Source organism: Carlito syrichta, unplaced genomic scaffold (assembly GCF_000164805.1).
Source record: "Carlito syrichta isolate Samal-C Ts95f unplaced genomic scaffold, Tarsius_syrichta-2.0.1 Scaffold308809, whole genome shotgun sequence".
NCBI classification, from domain to species: Eukaryota; Metazoa; Chordata; class Mammalia; order Primates; family Tarsiidae; genus Carlito; species Carlito syrichta.
In genome coordinates this window covers 725,425-740,277 of record NW_007252905.1, presented here as the reverse complement: position 1 = coordinate 740,277, position 14,853 = coordinate 725,425, and the positions used below count along the sequence as shown (strand labels likewise).

Genomic DNA, 14,853 nt, shown 5'->3' with positions numbered 1-14,853 from the left:
GAACTTACTGATTCACACTTGTGAGCTGGCTTAAGTTTGAGGAGCTGAGAATGCAAAGAAGAAATGGCATGACCTAATTTCAAGGAGAATGGCACTTTTGTGCACATGAATAGATATATAATCTCAAAAATAAATGTTCTCTGCACTCATTGGAACAGATCATTAAGAAGAGTTATATTGTCATTCCCATTTCATGATAACCTCAAAAAAGTGAATTTATAACATGATGTTTTGATTACTAGTTTATAGAACAATTTTATTAAGCTGATTTCAAAGCAGTATGTTCCAAAGTGGTTTAAGTGAGGACACTAATAAAGCAGCATACTAAGCAAATAGACCAAGAGTTATCTGGTTTGCTAACGTAAACTGTTTCCTTTATCATTCTGAAGACTCTTCAAACTGTACTGTCTAATATGTTTCAGGAAATCTAAGAGTTCAAAATTCACAAGTCAAGTCAAAGGCAAAGTCATCCATCAAATGTGAGGACTTCACCTTGAATCTCAAGAGTAGTTTCAACGATTTCACTAATTTGTATTTGGTAATTAAAGCCGCAGACAATTGGGAAACGTATCAGTCTAATATTTGTCCCATTGTCTGAAGGCACTTGACAAGCTTTGTTTCTTAAGAGAGTGGGAATTTCAAAAACACAAAACAAATATTCATAGAGTCTGAAAGACAGCTGACAGATGCTGACTTACAAGTGAACAGATACCTTTGAATTGCTTCCCAGTTGCATATATTTCTTTGGTATGCAACATGAGCAGATTCTAATAGGATTACTGAATAGTCAAGAAAATCATAATATTTCAATAAAGTTAGCTCTGTTCTAAACCTATTACTGGTATCCTCTAGGAGTAATGCATAAATTAGTCTTCCCTCTTGAAAGAATAATTAGGAAAATTATTGAACAGTTAGGAAAATGCATGTAACTTTTATTGGCAACAACAAAATAGTGATTGAATAAGCAGATCAGTAAAATAAGCTTTAAGTAGTAAATATACTCTTGAAAAATTGATTTCCTTTGCCAATTTCTCACCAGTGGTAAAGTTAAATGTTCACTATTAGGACCATAATATAAGGAAAATCAAAAAGGAGGAAGGAGCTAGAGTTCAGTCGGTAATAAATATTTACTGAGCAGTTGCTGTGTCCAGAAAGACTTTTAGGGGACAGAGAGAGGTATATTTCCATTAAGCTCAAAGTCAGGTTGTGAAGAGAAACAACATAGCCAGCAAATGCCAAAGAAGTTGAAGTATTGCTGACCTGAAGTAGTTTTAAAAAAAAGTTGCTGAGGAAGAGAGAAGTGGACAATATAAAGGGAGAGCATTAGGGTAAAGAGAAAAGGGAGAATAAGGGAATCTTTGCAGACAGGTATCATCGTAGACTTCAAAGAGAACTCCAAAACTTCAATTTTCCTGCAGAGGTTCCGAGAAATGGTTGCAAAAACACGAAGGGTGGAGACATGAGAGGGCAAATGCAAGAAACATCATGTTTTGAGCCCTATGCCTTCTTTCCTTCATTTAACAAGTATTTATTGAATACCTATTACCAGGAGAGAGGAACAATTCGAGACCCTGGGTGTATGGTGATAATAAACAGCATGTCCTCATGTTTCTTCTCAGTGCAGAAAAAATAGTTAAAGAAGACACACACATACATGTGGGCGCACACACAAACAAACACACACTAAGGAAAAACTTTCAGGAAATGGAAATTAAAAAGATTTTAAAAGTTTCCATGTTTTCATAGTGCATATTCTTCATCTTTTTAATAAATGGCTACTTTTTGTTTTTAGCCTATTATCATCAAATATGTACTCATTAATGTCTTAAAATTTGATCTTTATTATTTGTCCTTATTTTGAATCAATCGAGTTAAATTACACAGCCTGTCATCAAAACAAGTAAAAATATAACTTAAAATTGCATATTTGGAAGACTATACTTCACTGAAAAAAATTGTGTCTGAAATATGTAGTATACCAGAAACACAGAATTTTCAGAGGATTCAGATATGAATTTATTTGTTGCAATCTTCTAATAAATTCTCCATAGCAGTTTGCCTCTTCTCATTCCAATTTTCTTACTATTTCTCTGTCACCACTATAAATATCACAATCACCTCTGACTTTACCCTCTCCCAATATTGACTATATAGTTTCTTTTGCATATATTGCCCACTGAAAGTACCTATTGGCCCAGACCTCATTCCTTCTCTAACTGATGTAATAGTTTTCAGCATTCTTTTCTGCCAGTCATAGAATTTTGGAGCTCAAAGGGACTCTACTTAGATGTGAAATACTTGGTCAGGCTTGGTGGCTCAGCCTGTAATCCCAGCACTTTGGGAGGTCAAGGTGAGTGGACTGCCTGAGCCCGCGGGTTTGAGACCCACCCAGGCAACTTGGAGAGACCTCGTCTCTACAATAAGTCAAAAATTAGCTAGGCGTGGTAGTGCGCGCCTGTAGTTCCGGCTACTTGGAAGGCTGAGGCGGAAGGATTGCCGCAGCCCAGCAGGTCAAAGCTGCAGTGGCCAAAAGCGTGCCACTGCACTCCAGTCTGGGCAACAGAATGAGACTCCAACTCAAAAAAAAAAAAGAAAAAAAGAAATGCAATGCTTGAAGCCATGATATCCTCTGCTTCCTGATCAGTCCTCCTCAAACAGCCTCTTATTGTGTTGTTCTCTGATCAAAATCTTCCCTGGGCTTACCACTACTACTGAGGATTGCCCAGATTCTTTTGTTGAGCATTTAAGGTGACCCATGCATTTTTTTTCAAGGCCTCACTGCTAATGTGGACTGCCTTCTCTCTGCTTTTCTGTATACCTCAAATATATCCAATCTTTCAAAGACCAGATCAGACTCCAAATAATCCATGAATTTTTCCTAAGTCTTCCAGTCTTAAATATCATTTGAATTCCCATAGCACTTTGTTGTATTTTCTTTCCCATTCTATTCACATCCTTGCTTATTTTAGAGTATATCAATGTCTTGTCTCTCTTACTACAACTGTATATCTCTTAATCGCAACAAAAATATATATTTAGATATCTCTTGATATATAAACCTAAAAAACTTCACAAGATAACTGTTCAACGAAATGTTCTCCAGGCTAAAATAATGGATAATAAGTTGCACACCAAAGGCAATTATAAAATAGAAAAACGAAGGGAAGGAACTGACTACACAAATTGATCCCCACACATCTGTGGTAAAACTACTACATGAATTACTGCAAAAACTAATGACTGTAGAGAGGACTACAACTAACAGACTGGGAATCCCAGTCTTGAAAGGGTTAAGCAGACCAGTCAAAGAGAAAAAATTATTCTTCATTTGCCTTCATTAAAGACTAATTTTAGGTCTTTGGGTAATTAAATGAGCACATTGTTTATGCTCCATACACTCTCAGTCTTGAGTCTTGGAAAATACATGAAATTTCCAAGAATTAAAGTTTCCATTAGTGCAAGTGCCAAAATCAGGAGACTTGACCTGTGGGAAAAAGCACATTTGTCTTTGTTGGCTACTTTTCAAAGAGCTATAGATATTTACTGTATAACCTTTCTCCTGCACAATTGCTCTGCTTTATCGTCAGACAACGTAGACAAGAGAAAGAAACTGCATCGTTTCAGAAAGTAACCTATTACTGAAGACCAATGGGCGTTTCAGTGCTAAAGTGTTTACAGCAGTCCCTGTTTGGGGTAAAATTTCTTCACTGGGAGCGAATGAGTGGTTTCTTTTTTCAATTTCTTTCTTTCATTTTGTGTGTGTGTGGTTGCTAGTTTTGGGGTGTGGGGGTGTGTGTGTGTGTGTGTGTGTGTGTGTGTGTGCGCGCGCGCGCGCAATTCCCTGAGAAGTGGCTTTGGGTGGTGAAGAAATAGTTTGCTATGATGGGTTTCAGGACACCGCCCACCTGCATCTTCCCCACAAGGCAGAAATTTAATGTAAATAATTGTGTGTACAGAGCCTGAACGCCTCGGAAGAATATTTTCTGATCTCTATATCTGGTTTTAGTCCATTTGAAGTAGCCCATTATCTCCCCAGATTACAATATAAAAATAAAAAATAAAAAATCTCTTTACGTCAGTGAACTTGGAAAGTTCTCTCCCCTGAGCAGAGAGCCTTTTAAAGCCTTGTGTGTCACGCGGGCGGCAGGGGGTCGCGGCTACTGGGAAGGGAGCTGACTCTACGGGTTCCGCCCTCCTCGGGTCGCCCCTCCCTTTGGCCTGCTCCGTACCCCGCGGGACTCGCCTGGGCCCTCACCCTCCTGCCCCCACCTCCGCGACATCGGCGGCCTCTGGGGTCTGGCGCGCGTCAAAGCTCTAACCCGGAGGCTGATTTGCGCAGCATCGTCCTCCTCCGCCATCCAGTCCCTCCTCCGCCCACTGCCACGGCCAAGGGAGTCGAGCCCAGCAGGGGGAGGGGAAGATCTACACCCATCCCCCTTCCTCTAGCCCTCCCCGCGTTGAGCTTCAATTGTACCTTCTATTATTTTAACTCTTCTGCTTAGGACAAGCAGCCCCCGAATCTGTCCCCGCGGCCTCGGCGGCCCCTGCTTCTGCGCGCCGGGATGGGTGAGCGGGGGACCTGCCCGCGGTCCCGCGTGTGCAAAGAGGCCACGCCGCCGCGCTCGCTGCCCGGAGTCTGTAAGTTTCAGCGCTCCTGGGGGAGGGGAGGGAAGGGAGTCCGCGTCCTCGTAAGTGGTTTAAAATGCAAAATACAGCAGAGGTGTCCCGTGCCGGATGCATTTTTCCGGGTACAGTCCCTGTTTAACTCCACCGCAGCCCGCGGGCTACTGTCCGGAGTTTTCCTGCACCTTATAGGTATTTTTCCTTCGTTTAAAAAAAAAAAAAAAAAGTTCACTGTATCATGTATTCCATGGGAAACTTTTTTTGCCTCCTTTTAAAAATGCGGCTCATAATTCCTTCAAATTTTAAATAATTCGATATTTTTAACACAGTATATCTCATTATTATTCTGTCAGATTATACTTATCGTGTTATTTATACTGCTCAAGGGGCCACGGCCTTTTCTTTGCTTACTGCTAAAAATAACGGAGGAAGAATGTCTCCTTTACTTTGAATATTGCCACATCATCTAAATGCTTTAAACAAGTAAGTAGATACGTTTTCAGTTGGCCTTAATTTTCATCATTGACGCCACGTGCTTGTATCCTTGCACATGTACAGACGCGGTTGTACGCAGAGAATTATCTTTGAGCCTGCTGTTTACAGGAGGTTCCTGTTTTGTTTAACTGAGGCTATGTCCTTACGTTTTCAGAATGATAGGAAAAATGAAAACAGTTCTGATTCAGAACAAATAATTTCTCCAGGATCCCAGAACTCCTGCACAAACTAGAGTCACGCTTGGATTAATGCAATCATACCTTTGGCTTTGCATGTCACCTCACGTGGTTAGACTATCCCTGAGTACAAGGACTAGAGAAGTGAGAATACGGAGTTAAAAAAAAAAAAAGAAGTTTATAATTAATATTTCCCTCGTGCAGGAGGACGGGTCTCGAAAGAAGGAGAGGCAGGTCAGGTAGATAGGCTGGCTATGGTGACGGGACGATGTTGGCCAGGAAGAGCATCATCCCGGAGGAGTATGTGCTGGCGCGCATCGCGGCAGAGAACCTGCGCAAACCGCGCATCCGAGACCGCCTCCCCAAAGCCCGCTTCATCGCCAAGAGCGGGGCCTGCAACCTGGCGCACAAGAACATCCGCGAGCAAGGACGCTTCCTGCAGGACATCTTCACCACCTTGGTGGACCTGAAATGGCGCCACACGCTGGTCATCTTCACCATGTCCTTCCTCTGCAGTTGGCTGCTCTTCGCTATCATGTGGTGGCTGGTGGCCTTTGCCCACGGGGACATCTATGCTTACATGGAGAAAAGTGGAATGGAGAAAAGTGGTTTGGAGTCCACTGTATGTGTGACTAATGTCAGGTAAGAACGCAATGGGATGAGGCAGGGGTTGGAAACAGTATGGAAAAATATAAATGCCCTTTCTCGTATCATTCTGTTACTTAGTTGAAAGTGAAAAAAAAAGATTGGTTTTAGAACCTTCGAAAATAACAAAGCCAAAAACAAACAAACAAACAAATAAACCAGCATATTAAACATCCTTTAAAATGCAACCTTACGGATGAAGAGTCTCTGAAAATATGGAACTTCAGTTATTTGGACCAGCCTTAAAAATATTATGCTAGTTACTTTTAAAATGTAGTTCAAAGGATTCCACAGAGTACCATACTCCAAAAAGCACACATTTAGTTTTCAGTATGAAAAACCTGCTGTCCATTGTCCCAATGTCCACAAGTAAATATCCCCAATCAACAAAAATATTGTACAAATGCTAGGAATATTTTTATGACTTCTCTTATCCATGACATTTTCAGAAATAGTAAGAATACTGAGAAGGCACTGGGGGCGGGGTGTCTTAGATTTAAAATCTACTAAAAATGAAATAAATAACATAGCTGATTGCATTGGATTCCAAAATCAAAAGTCATGCTAAGATTCAGAACTAGAAAACACTAATTTTTAATGGAAATTGGCCCAAAAGTTTCATGGAAGGGATCATGTAGAAGTAAGGAATTATATTGTGATCTTGTTCAAAGTTTTAATGAAATAGGAGCAAGCCAGTTCTTAGATTACCTAAATTTAGATTCTTTCTCATATATTTTAAGTATTTCAAGGATAGGTAGAGCGAATTTGATTTCAATGATTCTTCTCTCATACTTTCACATGGTCTAAAAACTTTTAGCTGCGTTGATTTGTTTTGTTGGAAGATGGAGAGTGATAATTTTTGTCAATTGGAAAAATGTTCACTCTGAAGCAAAACAATAGTAATAATACTAGAAAATTTTTTAGAACATTTTCTGAATAACATTCTAAATTCGCATAGCATGCAAAGCAAAGAAACTTGACAAAACACTTTACTGCCAGGAAACTACAAAGAATGAGATCTTTAGTAACCCTGAAATCTTAAGAAGTTAGCATATCAATGTAAGACGCAGACCCCAGACTATGAATTTGCCCACCCTTTCATTTGCTAAGTAACTGTAATGCCAGCCTTTCAAGTAGGGATGCAGCGTGGGTGTGGTGAGATCACACACCACAGATTTCACCTCTAATTTTGAGGAGTGAAACTATATTGAATTGCTCTGCTGGTTTTACCATTGAGTAAATATTATTTTCTTTTCTTGAACTTGTCACAAACTTTTGTCTCAAAGAAAATGTAGGAAAACAACGTAGGTCATTATCATCATCAGTACAGGAAATATAAAGGAAACAATTAAAATATTAAAATACCTATTAAATCTTAAATACTTTAAAATATCTATTTAAATATTTAATAAATATTTGGAGGTCAAATATTATCTATAATATTTCTCTTTAAGAAATAAATTGGCATTATATTTATCAATCATTTTTATATCAAAATAAATTTTTAATAAATATAAATTATGCAGTAGATACTGATAAAAAGATAAAAGAAATAATAAAGCTTGAAAATAAATAGCAGATTTTATTCACGAGACAAATGTATTGTCTTTTTCATGAAAAAGAAATTATTAAGCATTTTATGAAATATTTATCATTAAAAGTGATATCCTTTCAAATATTTTTTTAAAAAGAATTTTACAGGATGTACTGGTTAGTAAAAGCTATTTACTGGTTTTTTTTTTCCAAATAAGATATGTTCTGAAGCATATTCGTTTCCCTGCTGCATTCCTGCTGATATGAACATGGTGTCAAACATATAATGGGACCAAGTTAACTTTATTAACATAACAAGTCTAGCATTTTAAATTGCATTTCTTACTTAAAATTACTTGATAGTTTTTAAGATTCTGTTCTTACTGATTTTATTTTAATGTTATGGTACTATGTATACTTTAATCTCAACAAGGTTTAGTAATAACAAACCATATGTAATTTTAAAATTCCAATAAAAATATAGGAAAACCTTTATTCTCTTCCAATAGAAATTTAAAATATGACTAATAATAATTCTAATTATTTGCATTCCCTTTCTCTTCACAATTTCATTATGCAGTCATATCATCAAAATTGGAAACAACTTTTCAATGGATATTGACCAGTATATCCAAGTAGTATTTGACTATTCGCATTTTAAGACTCACTTTCCTCTTCACATAGATAATTTTTTAATATGAGTCTAAAAATAGACCAACATATTTCCCCTTTCTCATTATTATTCAGCCTCTCCCTCTCTTTAACAGAAAAAAACAGCTAAACACTTATCTCTTGAGATTATTTAGCGTGACAGGTGTCAATAAAAGGCTGGGTCTTGCATCATATATAATATTTAGAATTAAATTCTCTCATAAGATAAACAATATACAAAATATGGCACATGAATAGTCACTTAATCCCTTAAAACAAAACATTTGGTATACTCATCATCAGATTGCTCCCTGAAGTATAGATGCATTATCAGATATCAATGTTGCATTCATGCCCCTCCTTGGGGGTCCATTCTTATTGTTTGCCACTTATATCTTATTGTGTGTATCTTGTGCAAAAACCAATTATAGTAGATTTCTATGAATCATTTTAGCAACAAAGAAAAAAAGGCAAATTTTACACTGTACTTAAAAGCTAACCAAGAATAACTCACATATTCTTATTTACCCTTCACGGTTTGCTGCCAAAGTGCATTGTGTATACTAAGTATTCAAATATTTAAACATTCCAATCACTCATTGTCTGTGACATCAATAATAGATAAAACTTTGACAGATGGCCAATGCATGACTTGTCTTCTGTAAATTAGACAAGTTTGAAGTTGGGACTGGAGGCAAAGATAGACTAATATTGTTTCTATGAAGAAACCACAGCAGTACTGGATATGTAGTTGAGTGAATAGTAACCAAATGAGATACTTCTCAACCAGGGGGGTAAGTCATAATCACCTGAGAACTTTTCACATTCCATCCCAAACCTACCAAATCATTGTCTATTACTACGATGTGAAGGAGATATGCAATTTGAAAAAGCTTTCCAAGAAAATCTTGACACTTCTTGGTCCCTTCCTTTTGCCAGGCCAAGTTGAGAAATTCAGAGGACTAGGCCAAATTGAGGAGATTCAAGTTAGCATTAATTACAAGTATACTTTGGAGATATTGTGAGATATAGCAGTTTTCATTCCAGATCATCACAGTAATGCAAATATCACAATAAAGCTAGTCATACATTTTTTATTTTGGTTTCCTGATGCATATAACATTTATGTTTACTATATTGTAGTCTAGTAAATATGCAATTCCGGTACGTCTAAAAAAAGTAAATACCTTAATTTTAAAGTACTTTAATGCTAAAAAAGAAAAAACTAGTGACCATCAGAGCCTCCAGCGAGTCATGATCTTTTTGCCAGTGGTGAGTCTTGCCTCGATGTTGATGACTACTGACTGATCAGGTTGGTGGTTGCTGAAGGCGGAAGTGGCTGTGGCAATTTCTGAAAATAAAACAATGAAGTTTGCCACATCAATTGACTCTTCTTTTCATGAAAGATTTCTTTGTAGCACGCAATGCTGTTTAATAGTGTTTTACCCACAATAGAACTTCTTTCAAAACTTGATTCCATCTTCTCAAACCTTGCCATTACTTTATCAACTAAATTTATGTAATATTCTAAATCTTTTGTTATCATGTCAACAATGTTCAAAATATCTTCACCAGGAGTAGATTCCATCTCAAGAAACTTTCTCTGCTCCTCCGTAAGAAGCGACTCCTCATCTGTTCAAGTTCTATTATGAGATTGCAACAATCCAGTCAAATCTTCAGGCTCTATTTCTAGTTCTCTTGATATTTCCACCACATCTGAAGTTACTTCCTCCATTGAAGTCTTGAACCCCTCAGAGTGATCCATAAGGATTGGAATCATCTTCTCTCAAACTCATGTTAATGTTGATATTTCAACTTCCTGCCATTAATTATGAATGTTCTTAATGGCAGATAGAATAGTGAATCCTTTTGAGAAATTTTTCAACTTACTTTGCCCAAATCCATTGGAATCACTATCAGCCAAGCTCAGTGGCTCAGTCTGTGACTTTGGGAGGCCGAGGCAAGTGGGCCTGCGGGTTTGAGATCAGCCTGGGCAACTTGGTGAGACCTCCTCTCTACAATAAATAAATAAATAAATAAATAAATAAATGAATTAGGTGTGGTAGTGTGTGCCTATAGTTCCAGCTATTTGGAAGGCAAGTGGGCCTGCGGGTTTGAGATCAGCCTGGGAAACTTGGTGAGACCTCCTCTCTACAATAAATAAATAAATAAATAAATAAATAAATGAGTTAGGTGTGGTAGACCTCCTCTCTACAATAAATAAATAAATAAATAAATAAATAAATAAATAAATGAGTTAGGTGTGGTAGACCTCCTCTCTACAATAAATAAATAAATAAATAGAGTTAGGTGTGGTAGTGTGTGCCTATAGTTCCAGCTATTTGGAAGGCTGAGGTGGAAGGATCACCAGAGCCCACCCCAAAAAAGAAAAAGGAACCACTATCTATGACAGTTTTATGAAATGTATTTCTTCAGTCATAAGACTGGAAAGCTGAAATTACTCCTTGATCCATGAGCCACAGAATGGATGTTATGTTAGGAGGCATGAAAACAGCATTCATCTTCTATGTCTCCACCAAAGCTCTTGAGTAACTAGGTACATTGTCAATGAGAAGTAATAATTGAAAGGAATCTTGTCTTTTTGGTTTTTTTTCCTGAACATTGACTCTCTCAACAGTGGGCTTAAAATACTCAGTAAACTATCCTGTAAATTGATGCACTGTCATCAAGGTAATAGTGTTCCATTTACAGAGCTCAGGTAGAGTTGATTTAATATAATTCATAAAGGATTTAGGATTTTCAGAATGATAAATGAGCATTGGTGTCAATTTCGACTCACCAGCTGCATTAGCAGCTAATGAGAGTCAGCCTGTCCTTTGAAGCTTTGATGCCAGCATTGACTTCTCCTCTTCAGCTATGAAAGTCCTAGATAAGGATCTTCTTCCAATAGAAGGCTGTTTCATCTACACTGAAAATCGTTATCGAGTATAGCCACCTCTATAGGTTATCTTAGATCTTATGAATAAATTGCTGCGACTTCTACATCAGTGATTGCTGATTCATCTTGTGCTTTTATGTTCCAGAGATGGCTTCTTTCCTAAAGCCTCCCGAAACAACCGCTAGCAGCTTTAAACTTTTCTTCTGCAGCTTCTTCACCTCTCTCAGCCTTCATAGAAATGATAGGAGTTAGGACCTGGATTAGGTTTGGATTTAAGAGAATGTTGTGGCTGGTTTTATCTTCTATCCAGACCAGTCAAACTTTCTCTATTTCAGCAATAAGGTTGTTTTACTTTCTTATCATCAATGTCTTCACTGGAGTAGCACTTGGAATTTCCTTCAAGAACTTTTCCTTTGCATTCACAGCTTGGCTGTTGGGTTGGGTATAAGAGGTCTAACTTTTGGCCTATATTGGCTTTCCACATGCCTTCCTCACTAAAGTTAATCTTTTTATTTAAAATGCTTTTTATTTAAAATGAAAGATGAGCAATTATTACTTTCACTTGTAGGGTTATTAATTGACCTAATTTCAATATTGTTGTATCTCAGGGAGTAGGGAGATCCAAGGAGAGGGATAGATATAAGGGAACAACTGATCAGTAAAGAAGTCAGAACACATACTTTGTCAATTAAGTTCACCATCTTATATGGACACAGTTCATGGTGCCCCCAAACAATTACAATAGTAACATCAAATATCACTGACCATAGATCATCATAACAGATATAAGAATAATGGAAAAGTTTGAAATATTGTCAGAATTATCAAAATGTGACACAGAAACACAAAGTGAGCACATGCTGTTGAAAAAATAGTGCCAGTAGATTTGCTGGACACAAGGTTGCCACAAATCATCAATTTGTAAAAACACAGTAACTGCAAAGTACAATAAAGCAGAGTGGAATAAAAGAAGGTATACCTGTTCATGACCTTGATGCAGTCATTTATTAATCCCTCTCAAGTTCTTCCTTTAATAGCTTTAATATTCTCCAGATAACTTAGAGAACAAAATGAGATAACCAATAAGACACTTTTCAAGTGGAAAAAATGGTCATTTATTAAAAATATTAGTAGTTTAGAATGATGTGCTTTGTATCACTTTTTAGTTCTATGCTTTTTCTATATAATGTACCAAATAAGTGTTAGGTAACAAATACTGCTATAAAGATTATAGATAATAAAAGTTCACTAATTACTCAGTACTTTCCATGTGACTCAAATCTCCTAGACACATAGACAATAAATAATAAGCATCTACCTGGTAGAAAGCTTCATAAAGTAAACTGTGCCTTTGTGAAAGTACACAAAATAAAATATGCCTATAATTATAAATATGTATATTAATTATATTCATGCTTTCATACAATTAGACCTATCACTACATGACCTAGGAAATATTAATAGAATTATACCCAGTTAAATCACAGAAGTCTGGAAGTAGATGCCTGCAGAAGTGAGAGAACAAGAGAGAGGGAGACAGAGAGAGAGAGACTATTCTAAACACAGTTTGGAATAAGGCATTTTACAAGTTAATTTGGCTATTCTTTCCACAAGTATTCAATATTCTTTAAAGAAATAAATAGAAAAGTTCAGCTTAATATGTTGCTTTATTATTCACAATTTGACCTGATGACATTGTTTTCTCATATCATTCCTTACAGATCTTTCACCTCTGCTTTTCTCTTCTCCATTGAGGTTCAAGTGACCATTGGATTTGGAGGGAGAATGATGACAGAGGAATGCCCTCTGGCCATCACAGTTTTGATTCTCCAGAATATTGTGGGCTTGATCATCAATGCAGTCATGTTAGGCTGCATTTTCATGAAAACAGCTCAGGCTCACAGAAGGGCAGAAACTTTGATTTTCAGTCGCCATGCTGTGATTGCTGTCCGAAATGGCAAGTTATGCTTCATGTTCCGAGTGGGAGACCTGAGGAAAAGCATGATCATTAGTGCTTCAGTGCGCATCCAGGTGGTCAAGAAAACAACCACACCTGAAGGGGAGGTGGTGCCTATTCACCAACTGGACATTCCTGTTGATAACCCGATCGAGAGCAATAACATTTTTCTGGTGGCCCCTTTGATTATCTGCCATGTGATTGACAAGCGCAGCCCCCTGTATGATATCTCAGCAACTGACCTGGTCAACCAGGACTTGGAGGTCATAGTTATCCTGGAAGGGGTTGTTGAAACTACTGGCATTACTACACAAGCACGAACCTCCTACATCGCTGAGGAGATCCAATGGGGCCACCGCTTTGTGTCTATTGTGACCGAGGAGGAAGGAGTGTATTCTGTGGATTACTCCAAATTTGGCAACACTGTTAAAGTAGCTGCTCCACGTTGCAGCGCCCGAGAGCTGGATGAAAAGCCTTCCATTCTTATTCAGACCCTTCAAAAGAGTGAACTTTCCCATCAGAATTCCCTGAGGAAACGCAATTCCATGAGAAGAAACAATTCCATGAGGAGGAACAACTCTATCCGGAGGAATAACTCATCCCTCATTGTGCCAAAGGTGCAATTTATGACTCCAGAAGGAAATCAGAACACATCAGAATCATGACAGACAACTCCAAGACAGTCTTTGATCAAGTTTTGATAATTTATGCTGGTCACAGTCAGACTGAACCAGAGCTGGAACACATAATTTTTCCTTCTACATTTTATTACACCAGGTGATATTCATATTCAAGCAATAGCACTTTCTTTATCAATAAACAATGACACACAAAGTGGAGAATTCATGACTTGCACTTGTTTCATACATGCAGAATTTGCAGTGATATGCTTAAGTTATATATAAGGAGTGTACTCTCATTTCTCTCCATTTAAAACACAGAATTACATTAGTAGTAATAGACCTTGAACACAAAACTAGGCCAAGGAATGAATCTGTTTGAAATGCTTATTGGGTAAAACCACAAGTCTCTCTGTTACTGTTGTTTACTCTGGAAATGTAGAGCATAGGGGGGACAAACCAAAATCATGTTAACACCTTTTGTATATCAAACTTCTCCTTCCTTCATGATACTGCATTTGGTAGGAAGCCCAAGGCAAAAACTGGTTTAGATCTATCTGTTTGTAAGTGGATTCAATTCATTCACACGGTCCTTCATGACTTCCAGAGGTTTCCTATTCCTCCCCATGAAGCCTGTTGGGCAAAACTGGACAAGGAATCTTTCTATTAAAGCTAAGTCCTGTTGGTACTGAGTTTCCAACAGTGACAGTCACTTCTTTCAGCCTCTCACTTCTTAAGAGCCCCCACAGGGAGATACTGTATTGAATACTTTATTAAAACATTTTATTTGTACTCACCATAGTTTTATTATTCCTCATTCACAAAATCATTCTAGGTTAAAACTCAAGAGTTTTTGGAGGAATATGAAAGAGAAGTCAGTGATTACACTCATCTCTGAGATTCCTCTCAGATCTGTTTCTTCAAGAGAATTAGCTTTTTTGCTTGACTTGGCTTGTATAGGTTCAGCATTATCTCATTTGCTTAAGGGGAGTTTTCTATTAAAGCTTGATTTAATCATATTTAGTGCCTGATTATTCAGGGAAGGGGCGAATGAGTAGAGAGAAGTACTAGGTTAATACACTATGTATGGGTTTATTCTTATGTTTCATATGGCTAAACATTAGAAAACTGAGATATTGTATAGCTTTTTATAGAGATTTTGGGGTTTGCATTTATCTTATTTAATTTATTTACATTGAAACAGGAGGTAATCATAAATATGTTCAAATTCTATCTTAAACGAAAGTCATGGTT

At 37.4% G+C, this 14,853-nt stretch overlaps 1 protein-coding gene across 1 annotated transcript; it reads left to right on the top strand.

The window, feature by feature from the left end:
* The first annotated feature begins 4,364 nt into the window (after positions 1–4,364).
* Positions 4,365–14,391, top strand: KCNJ8 (potassium voltage-gated channel subfamily J member 8). The gene is made up of 3 exons (XM_008065835.1): positions 4,365–4,638; positions 5,499–5,936; positions 12,744–14,391. The coding sequence occupies exons 2-3, from the start codon at positions 5,563–5,565 to the stop codon at positions 13,642–13,644; spliced, it is 1,275 nt and encodes a 424-aa protein (XP_008064026.1). The 5' UTR covers positions 4,365–4,638; positions 5,499–5,562; the 3' UTR covers positions 13,645–14,391.
* The last annotated feature ends 462 nt before the right edge of the window (positions 14,392–14,853 follow it).

Coding starts and splice junctions, on each gene's coding strand:
- KCNJ8 (XM_008065835.1), top strand. CDS start 5,563: ATGTTGGCCAGGAAGAGCATCATCCCGGAGGAGTATGTGCTGGCGCGC. Junction 5,937..12,743: donor GTATGTGTGACTAATGTCAG/GTAAGAACGCAA, acceptor CATTCCTTACAG/ATCTTTCACCTCTGCTTTTC.